Source organism: Oratosquilla oratoria, chromosome 39 (assembly GCF_046742065.1).
Source record: "Oratosquilla oratoria isolate Oo_2021 chromosome 39, ASM4674206v1, whole genome shotgun sequence".
In the NCBI taxonomy this organism is placed as follows: domain Eukaryota; kingdom Metazoa; phylum Arthropoda; class Malacostraca; order Stomatopoda; family Squillidae; genus Oratosquilla; species Oratosquilla oratoria.
This window is the reverse complement of record NC_134815.1, coordinates 2,020,001-2,031,276: the sequence shown is the minus strand read 5'-3', so window position 1 is coordinate 2,031,276 and position 11,276 is coordinate 2,020,001. Positions and strand designations below refer to the sequence as shown.

Sequence of the window (11,276 nt, the reverse complement as noted above, 5' to 3'; positions counted from 1 at the left end):
TTTGGCTAAGTGTAATTCTATTATAAGCTTCGTAACATGCATATATTATGTATCAGATAAGAAAAAAAATGGTCCTCCTCAGCACTCTGGCGAGATAGGACCAAATAAACATTGTATCTCCAACCTTCATTTGAATAACTGAAATATGACTTCGCTTGCCGAAATATCGATTTCGGTAAGAACATTTCAACACTATATCTCACATTCGTAAAGGTTAACAATATCTTAGTTCATCATTCGGCTTTGCTATATAAAATGGAATGAGGATTTGATATTTGGATATTGGAAATCTAAATTATTGTAACCAAAGTCGTTTTAACTACGAACTCTCAACTGTCGGTGCTGGTGAAGCCCAGTGTGATAACTCAAGATGAGGCCGATCAGAGAAAACCGATGTAAACAAACATACGAAAAAAAAAATAAAACTAGTATGGAGGTGTGTCGCTACAAAGGGTAAACACCGCGAACACATCTTGAATTATATATAATCTACCAAATGTAAGAATGGGTAGAGATATGGAAGAAACCCATGGAGCCAGTTAGAACACCAGAGTCGTAAAGGTAATGAATAAGAAGTTTGCTTTGCTTACGTTAGCCACGTAAGATAATCACTTAATCTCACATTAATGATTAAATTGAAATAGGTAAGTTTGAGACTTGGGGATGCTGTCAAGCTGGATACGAGTACGTAATAACATCTGAGGTCGATAGTCAATAGTCGACTTATCATTATAAAAAGAAATTTCAGCGATCTCAAGAGGGAGGTATTGGTACATCTCTTCCTCTTTGCTTTGAGTCTTGTTGGTCCATCCAGTCCTGGACTAGGTCTAGAGAGCTCAACCATACCTTGCAAAGATTTTGGTGAACACACCTCAGCTACAGCCTACAAGAACTGCCGCTGCTTCCTCCCTGGCCATGTTGCCTCCAGTGAAGTGGTATACAATATACCATTATCCATCTATTTGTAGTTGGGTCACATATTATTATAGGAGCATTTCAGATGTGTGTCTTAAAATTCATGTATGAATATTTCGACTGTGCAGGATGAGGTGTCCTTCAGGCAGTTGGGATGACTGTTGAAGAGCTTGGGGGCCGTTCTGATGAAGGAGTTTGCTCGGAGGGATATAGTGCTCCTGGTGATTCCTTCAGCATAGCAAGATCTCCCTCTTATCCTTTCTTGGCTGAGTGTCACTCTAACGTTAGGGAAATGACCCTCCAGCATTTTCCACATGTAAATGATTTGCCCTCCCAAAATTTAATTCTTGGCTACTGCCCTGACTAGAATAGAATCAAAATTTCTAGAGATGGGGATCTTAACAACAAGACCTCTTATAATTTATATCCCCACTATCAATTGAATAGATAAATTTGAATGAGTAAGCTTGAGGTAGGTGCCTTATTATTTATAATGCTCACCTTGTAATGCTTACCTAGCAATAACTGGTGGGGAATGATGATGTAAACTTCTTTTGGATTATTTGCAGAATTTCCCCCACACATGTGCCTGGAGTGGAGACTGTATAATTTAGTGTTGCTGGGGTGGCTATTCTACAGTTGATTATGGCTCATGATACATAACATAACCTGACCTGACCTAACCTATGTTAGTTAGGGTGGAGAGTCTACAATTGATCAGTGCAGGGGCTAAATTTTACAGTTGAATATAGTTAGGGTGGAGATTCTTCAGTTGATCATTGTGTGTGTGGCATGGGTGAATTCTTCAATTGACTCACTCTCCAAGAATAGTGCACGAGCCCAAAGTTATGTTGTTGTGCCTATCATATTTTGCCTTAAAGCTTCACTGTGGTAGGCACAAACACAACATGCTCTGGTATTTACCTAGTTGTATTTTATGGGACGGGAGCTATGCTCATAGTGACCTGTTTTTGTATCTCTCCACATCCAGTTTATTCTTGAAATCGTGTATAGTTCTGGCATTTACTATTTCTCTGTTCAGTAGCCCATTACACTTGTTTATGACCCTTATCATAAAAGAATTCCCTTTTAATGTGGTCCTCCAATGTTCTGGCTTGTTCAGCTAAATTCATTGTCCTCTTAGTCCTGTTGTTTGCCAGTCTTACCTATACATTTGATTAGCTCTTATCATCCTGAGTATTTTGAACCTTATATACAAGTACCACAAGTTAATAGTAAGGTTAGTTGGGATTTTTTTTATCATATATTATTATTATTATTATATTTATTATATTACATCTATGTTGACATGGATGTAATGTATGTTAAGCCAGGAAGATAGAGATAGATAGATAGATAGATAGACTTTATTTGGCAATGAATCATAGTACATGAAGTGCAAATAATGACAAGAACACATATTTCGGAATAATAATTGCAAATTGCCGAGGATAACACAAAAAGCATGTATGCTAATTTCCATTGTGGTATGAAAGTGTTGTTGATATAGAGGCATGGTATGTATTTGTGTTCCACTGTCCAATTAGTGAGAGGTGTGGTTGTGGATTTGGTTGGGGCTATTTTAAGTCTATTTGTTGTGAGCCAGGTGTTGAGTGTGTCGAGGTATGGTTGTAGTATTTCTGCAGCTTTGTCCGTGTTACAGTGCATGCATGTAATTGTTATGTCATCTGCATAAGAAAAGACTTTCTCAGGTGTTTGGTATGGGTATATTGTGCATGTATAGATTAAAGAATGTGGAGGACAGAACTGAGCCCTGTAGTACTTCATTCTTAAAGTTTCTGGTGTGTGATGATCGGCCATTATATGACACATACACATTTCTGCTTGCCAGATAATGGGCCAGTCATCATTTGGTATTATTGTGCCTGTTTGTGTTATATATTTTGTTGTTGAGATTGTGAAGGGGGATGGCATTGAAAGCTTTACTAATGACTAGTGTTATGAGAAATGTTCTGCATTGGGGACTCATCTGAACTGATGCCATAAATTCTTTGTATGAGATTTGTCAGAAGAGTGTTTGTGGAGTGTAGGGGGTGTAAAACCATGTTGTGATTTTGCAAGGGGGGGGTATGTGATGTGATGAGTTGTAGTATGAAGCATTCTGTGACTTTGTAGGGAGGCAGATAAGTGTGATTGGGGAGTATCATGCTAGAACTGTTGGACCGTTCTTGGGTTTGGGGATGGAGATTTTTGTCCCATGCTTCCAGATGTCGGGTATAATGTTGTATAAATAGCTGTAGTTTGCAATGTTGGTGAGTGAATATATCCCATATGGTTCAAAGTGTTTGAGATGGATATTACTTATATTGTTATTGTCAGAGACAGATGAGTGCTTGAGGCTATGGATTATATGTTTCATCTGGCTGTCTATGAAGGGCATGTAGTCTGGGTCTGTGGGGAACCATGCTGTGGAAGTGTAATCAAGTTTGATTCTTCTGAATGCAAAAGACTAATGATTATTATACAGGAATTCAGAGAAGAAGAGAGGACCTTTATATTGCTCCATGTGTTCTCTAATCATTGTCAAGAATATGTGTATTGATAGTAATGTTGTTTTCTTCAAGTAAAATACTACTCTTATAATTAATTCTTTTGTTGTCCCTTTTTGGTAGGGCAAGGACTGGCATTCAAATTTCATTGGAAGAGGTGCCCCTAGACATCAGAAAATGGCCATAAGTAATGATGACGATATGCTGCTGGTCCACTCTGGAGAAAGGCCTTTTCATTGTGGTCTTTGTGATAGTGCTTTTGCACGTAACAGTGATCTTAACAAGCATATCCAGATCCACACAGGAGAGAAACCTTTCAAATGTGAACTGTGTGAAGCTGCTTTCTCACGTAAAAGCAATATTCGTGAGCACATGATGGTACATACTGGAGAAAAGCCTTTCCACTGCGATATGTGTGGTGGTTCTTTTTCACGTAAAAGTGATCTCAGTAGGCATACAAGGATCCACACAGGAGAAAAACCTTTCAAATGTGAGATATGTGATGTTACTTTTACGCAGAAAGAGGGTTTTCATATACACATGAGGATTCACACTGGCGAGAAGCCTTACCAATGTAAAATATGTGATTCTGCTTTTGCATGTAAAACCAGTCTCAATCGGCACATTAACACACACACTGGAGAGAAACCTTTCCAATGTAAACTATGTGATTCTACTTTTGCACGTAAAAGCAGTCTAAAACGGCACATTAACATCCACACTGGAGAGAAGCCTTTCCAATGTAAACTGTGTGATTTTGCTTTTGCATTTAAAAGCAATCTAAATCGCCACATTAGGATCCACTCTGGATAAGCCTTTCATATGTACTCTATGTGATTCTGCTTTCTCATCAAGTGCTCATCTTAAGACTCGTATGTTAACTCACAGAAGAGAAACCTTTCAAAAGCATCCTATACGAGTCTGTTGTCTCACATGTGAGTCTGTGCAAAGCTGCTTTCTCACATAAAGGCAATATTCATGAGCACATGACGGTACATACTGGAGAAAAATCTTACCATTGAGAGATGTGTGGTGATTTCTTTTTCACAGAAAATTCCTCTCAATAGGCATATGAGGACTCACACTGAAGTGTAACTTTTTCAGTGTGCACTGTTTACAGCTGGTTTCTCAAGAAAACATCTCAAGAGACCATGTAGGAAAAAAAAATTAAGCTTTATAATTTTTCACCTAAGTGATTCATATACTGTGAACCTATACATGTGGAGACAGTGAGATGGGAACCTATTAGCACAGCCTGTACACTACAGCTAGGTAAGATACACACGACTGATGTAATGCAGGAGAGGAGGTTGGGTACTGTGTACACCTGGATCTAGAAGTCTTTTGAATTGGTACCCCAAAATAGGATTTTGTGGGGACTGAAACAAATTTGAGAACTTTGAGGTAAGTTCCTTGAATGGGTAAAGTATCATCTGAAGGACTAGTACATGAGAACATTAGTGAAAGATGACATGTCAGGATAGAGGAAGGTGATGAGCAAAGTTCCAGAAAGGTTGAACCTGACACTTGTAATATTCTTGATACGTGTATAACGGAAGATATGACAAGCTACATGAACATGTTTGTAAATTATACAGATATCATGCACAAAGGGAAAGATGGGTACTGCAAATTGTTACAAAGTATAAACTATTAACTAACAGAGGAAAGAGGAGAGAGAAATGTCCCAGATGGCAGCTCAAAGTTTGTATTGTTTAATCTGTGAGTAATGCTGTGACTCACGTACTCATGCACACACACACACACACCATCCTCAGTGGACATTAGTCAAACCAGGAGTAGAACTCGAAATTGGTACCACAGCTGTTGGATCCATAAGTGCTCACTACTAAACCATCAAGCCATGGAATATTTGTATGTATATATATTAATACATTGTGTATATCATATGACAAGGCTTTGCCTTCCCACTGTCACCTCTTTATTTATACAAAGATTATAATTCTGGCGTTTTCAATTTTTTCTCAATTCTGTGTTATCTGTACAATAAAATTTTATCATCTCACTCTTGTTTTCTTTACATGGCTGTTTTTAGTGTTATAAAGGGGTATGAATAATAATATTACAGGGTTGAGTTATATTGAAAGTGTTGGTGAATGTAATGACAAAATACAGAAGCCTAGCCCTCGCAAAACATTTACAAGTACAACTTTTTCTATACTTTATCTCTAAATACTCCACAACATGAACAACATAGCACACAATGACTGCAAGGACATCCACATAACACAAACATTAATGTCAGGCACATGTATGTACAGTAACACGTACATCTTCCTGGGGAGTCTGACTGGAGTTCCAGGACCTGGGCTGACTAAAATAGAAAATAATCTTTTGGTTCCTCAGAGTATGTTGTTGCTGCTTATGATGTGTGGTGACCAGGACTTTGATCAAACCCAGACCTCAGGCCCCAAAGAGCCCTTGTAGCTTTGCAGTTGTATGGTGACATGGGGCCAGAAGGCCATCCAGTGTGATTGCTGTTGTGAAGTTTCTGGGTATCATGTCAACTGTGTTGGGGGCTTTATGGTGGCATGGCACAGTAACACTTCTCACCAACTGGACAAAAGAACACAAATACATACCTCATCTCTACATCAACAACACTCTAATACCACACACAAACACACCGAAAATTCTTGGTGTAACATACGATACATCCATGTCTTTCAAACAACACCTCACAAACATAAAAAACAAATGCACACCTAGACTTAACGCACTTAAGTCAATCACTGGAACAACATTTGGACAAAACAAAGAAACTAATATAACAATATACAAACAATGCATACGCTCAGTGATGAATTATGCGAGTCCTGCATGGGCTCCTAATCTCAGTGAGACACACCACAACACCCTTCAAATCATACAAAACAAAGCCCTAAAAACAATTACAGGCTGCACAAATACATCACCTACAGACCATTTACACCATGAAACAAAAGTCCTCAAAGTCAAGGACCACCTCGACATGAGAGGCACACAAACACTTGCTGCAGCCACCACAAACACATCACACCCGCTACACTACATAGCAGAACACCCACACACACCAAGAAACATTAAAACTACACCCAAAGACCTTTATTACACACAGATACTCTCTTCTCTTCCTCCACAACCACCAAATACCAGCCTCCGGAAACATATTCATAATCATATCACTCACCGCTCCATTAACACACTGAAAGACAACACACTGCTGCATGCCAGACCCCCTGATATCCACCCTTCTGAATCCTCTCTCCCACGTAAGGACAGAGTCCACTTGGCCAGACTGCGATGCGGTCACCACCCAGCACTTCTAAGCTACCAGAAGAGGCTGGACGACCGTGTTGTGAACAGCTGCCCAGGATGTAACACTTCACCCCATACCATACAACACATAATGGAAGACTGCATTATACACAATCATGCACGCAAACAACACAACATACACTCTATAAAGGATTTGTGGGAAAACCCAGTTTCGGCTGTGGCCTTCCTTGGGGAGACGGGACTGCTCGGACAGACAGTCTAGGGAACGACAACAACAACATATCCTGCAGGATAATCAAGACCAATGCTGATGTGTTGGCCCCCGTCTTGCAGGTTATATTCTCATAGAATATTCAAGCTGGAGCTCTTCCCCATGACTGGATTTTGGCAAATGTGACTCCAACTTTCAAATCTGGTAACAGAGCCCTCCCATCCAATTATAGATCTGTTTTAATTACCACAGTATCCTGCATATATTTAGAAAATTTTATTCATAGACATATAGCGGACCACTTTGATAGACTAAAAGTACTAACTTATAATCAGCATAGCTTTCAGCCAAAAAGCTCATTTGAGGTACAATGCATGACATATCCCAATTACTCAACAACCTCAAAATCAGACAAGTTGATGCCATAGTTTTAGACTTTCCCAAAGCCTTTGACAAAGTCTCTCACCAATGATTATAGCTATTAGTTAAATTAGATTATGATGGCATATGAAGGCTACTTCACTAGATTAGGAAGTTCTTGACTTCTTGAGGGTAGCCAATCTTAGCTGTTCCCCAGGGCACTGTCTTGGGACCTCTTCTCTTCCTTTCTCCCACTTTCACTTTTTCTCTACCACTAGACTTCTGCAGACGATAGTTTAGTATAGACAAGAGACAGACTTGCCTTCAACTACAAGATGACATACGTGCCCTTGAAAATTGAGAAGCCAAGTGGCAAATGACATTAAGACCCAACAAATGTCACCACATCAGATGCACACATATCAATCAACCCATCCAATTTACCTTTACACTTCACAACACAAATCTACAGTTCCTAACCACAAGTTCTTGAGGGCCAACAGTTCAGCGGGCATGAGGTGGTCCACACATTGAGTAACATCAAGATCACATCCAACACATCCATAGGATTGCTGCAAAGGAACCTCAGGAGATGCAAAACAGACATAAAATTCTTGCTTTTAAGACGATCGTTTGACCACATTTGGAGTAAAGCGATATAGTTTGGGATCCACAAACTACAGTAAAGAGAATTTTTGCACGAGCTCAGCACCCTCCGTCCCATTCCAAATGCATTTTGGATACCTGGCTTTCGCTAATAATGACAAACACAGATGCGTCCTGTAATGAGTATAAGGTTGTTATAATTTTTAATGTGGTGAAGGGTTGGCAAACTTGGCAGCACTGTCAAAGTGCTAGTGGGAGAATTCCTGGAAGAGCGAGCACAACTGGCTTTGACTGATCGTGACCATACGTGCCGCGGTGTGATGAATCATGTCTGGCGACATATTATGCTAGCATGCTGCTTGTTTTAGCTAGTTCGTTTGAGTATAAACGACTCCGGTAACAATATTCTAAACTTCCGTAAGAACATCTCAATAATGTGCTTATCTTTCGTTTAGATATAACTTCTCTTAGTTCGTCATTCAGTTTCTCACTATATGACGCACGAGTAATTTGATGCGCGAAAAAAAATAGATAAATGAATAAAATGAATAAATAGACTGAAAAATAATACAAAAGGAAAATAACAATAATTTTTAATAAACAAGCCCCTGGCTTCGCCAGCCCGGCTGCGCCGGGGGGCTTGGCCTGCGGCGCACCTCGCTTCGCTCGCGGGGGGCTACGCCCCACCTTCAAACAAAGGCTATAAAATAAACAACTGTAAATCATTCACCTCTTTTATTTTCGTCATTTTTGTTTTTTCGAAGAATATTTTTATTTAGACTGACGCCCACGTGTTTTTAGTCAATATTTTGGTGGAGTCCCGTAGATCCGCTCGAGTCCTCAAGATCCGCTCGAGTCCCAAAGATCCGCTCGAGCCCTCAAGATCCGCTTGAGTCCCAAAGATCCGCTCAAGTCCTTTAGAAGAACAACAAAAATTTACGATGAAATGACTTTATTGATTCCTTGATGGAGAAATCCTTGCAAGTTTGATAAAACGTTGGTAATTTACCGGCATGTTCTCGTTTTAAAAACACAACTTGCTTTTTGTTTTTCGACAGGTGCTGTTTTGTTATTTTTTTTCGTTTCTGTAACCCATTTCCAAAAATGGCGGTTTCTTCGTTTCATTACTGCTGAAGTTTCAGGCATCTTTCACAGGTTGAATGTACACGTGCCCTTGATATCACGTCGGGATCCTGCCAAAAAAATCGAATAGACCTTTACTCTCGGACAGAGGTCAGCGTGTCCGCATTCTGCCGGGTTCTGACGGATTGGGAAAACCGATCGGGTCACAGATTTTTAGTAATAGAGAAGGTGGCCAAAAAACAAAGGTATAATCCACTACCACCCATTCCATCCCCACATACTCTACTCCCATTCACCCCTCCTCCCTCCTTCCCTCTTATCTTGGCTCCTCCTGAATGATGGGTCATTTGTGCATATCGCCCACTGCCCTTGGTCAAGAGTGGTGTCGCAAGACACAGCACATCCACAGCAAGTCCGCTTCATTTAATCGGCGCCCCCCACCCCCTTTTCAGTTCCATCGTGTAGAAAAAGAGAAGACAGAAATCCCTTCGGGTTGCGTCAAAATATCATTCACACATACTCCCCCACCCCATCCCCTCACTCCCATGCATCACAGCATCATCCATACACAACTATCCTCCATTCACCCCTATCTTCTGTCTTCTCACTTCCTTGCTCAACAAACATTCCCCTCTTTCACAATGCCCTTTTTAACCCATCCATCCATCTCATCCTTGGTCGTCTTCTCATGTCCACTCCTTCCACCTCTGCTTTCCACACCTCTTTAACTAACCTAACCTCTATTCATTCATTCTTTCCATGTGTCCAAACCATCCCAATACTCTTCCATCAACCCCATTTCCCAACTCCCTTTCCACCCCCGTTCTCCTTTTCATCTCGTTTCTCTATCCATCCTAGTAACCCTTATCATACTTCTTAGGCACCTCATCTCAAACACATTCAATTTCCTCTCTCCCTCTCTTAATTTCCATGTTTCTGCCCCATGCAGTGTTGTGGGCACAATCACTCCTTCATACAATTTCCTCTTAGCATCCATTCCCAAATGTCTATTGTTAATTATACTTTTTAATCCTCCAAGGCATTTACTTGTTTCTCTCAATCTTTCCCTCCACATTCGCACCTAAGTATCTAAAACTATTCACTTCCTCCAGTCTCTCTCCCTTAATACTCACCTCCAATTTGCTGCCACATTCTCCCTTTGTACATTTGATCACCTTGCTTTTGCCCACATTTATCTTCAACGTCCTTCTTTCGCACACCTTCCCAAACTCTGTCACAAACTTCTTTAATCCCTCCTCTGATTCTATTAAAATAGAATAAGATAATTGATAGGCATTACAGCATATTGTTTAGGTGTTTATTTAAATGAAACTTAAAACTTCGAGTTGTACTACATTGCACTGCCTCTGCAGGAAGTTAATTCCATTCATTTACTACACGGTTGGTGAAGTTGTTGTTACCCACTTCCAATTTAAATCTACTACATAACCATTGTTTCTTGTTTGATTCGCATTTCAAAAACAAAAGATCGTAACCGAAGTCGTTCCTATTCAAAAGAAGTGGCAAAAGCAAATATTATACTAGCGAGAAATGTCCTATGTGCCGCCATCTTAGAGTACAACAGACATGAGACAGTCCAGAACCAACGGCAAGCATGGGGAAAGAAATGTTCAAGAATACGTGCTATGACTGGCCAGGCATCATTCTTCGCTGGATACATTCATTCATTCACTTTTGTGTGTTTCTACTTTCTAGTTATACTTGTCTTCATCTCGCCAGCAGGACGACTCCGCTACTTTAGGAGGCGGAGGGCTATGATTCATATCTTATAATATAATTTATTGAATGTACACCCGCAGAGAGGCAGCTACATTCCCTGCGTGGCACGCAAATACAACGCAAACAAGACACAACTACACGCATCTACACACGCTCTCTCTCCTACTAAAAATAGTTTAATTTCTCTCTCATACTGCATCTCATTTCTGTTTACCTACCACTTAATATCTTTTCGTCTCTCTGGCTTTCCTCTATGACCCCTTTCCTAACTATGTTGGGTGAGATTTCTGTTAAAAAATATTCCTAAAAAAGAATCCCATAACAAACAACCTTTAGAACCGAGTATTGACACGGGCCTCCGCCTATACCTCCTGAACCACACCCTAAGCGCTAATTGGCAATAGCTGCCCTTTCACACCACTATCCATCATTTTTTTTACACACCGTTCTTCACCTCCCACAAAATCCGATCCTGCAGAAGCAGATGGCATTTTCAGGACAGCCCTAGTCCACTTTCTGGTAAGTGTCGCTAATGTATGAATAAGAGAAAGCTCCCGCTTATTTATTGAGAC

The 11,276-nt window shown here is 40.2% G+C and overlaps 1 protein-coding gene across 1 annotated transcript in view; it reads left to right on the top strand.

Moving 5' to 3' along the window:
- The first annotated feature begins 380 nt into the window (after positions 1-380).
- The window catches only part of LOC143020098 (uncharacterized), an 18,114-nt gene continuing 7,218 nt past the window's right edge, over positions 381-11,276 (top strand). Inside the window, exons 1-5 of the mRNA XM_076176256.1 lie at positions 381-561; positions 3,549-4,237; positions 4,530-4,578; positions 7,779-7,906; positions 8,099-8,196. Of these exons, the coding sequence (XP_076032371.1) occupies positions 3,603-4,237; positions 4,530-4,578; positions 7,779-7,906; positions 8,099-8,196 (910 nt within the window). The 5' untranslated portion in view covers positions 381-561; positions 3,549-3,602. The remainder of the gene's footprint in view (positions 562-3,548; positions 4,238-4,529; positions 4,579-7,778; positions 7,907-8,098; positions 8,197-11,276) is intronic.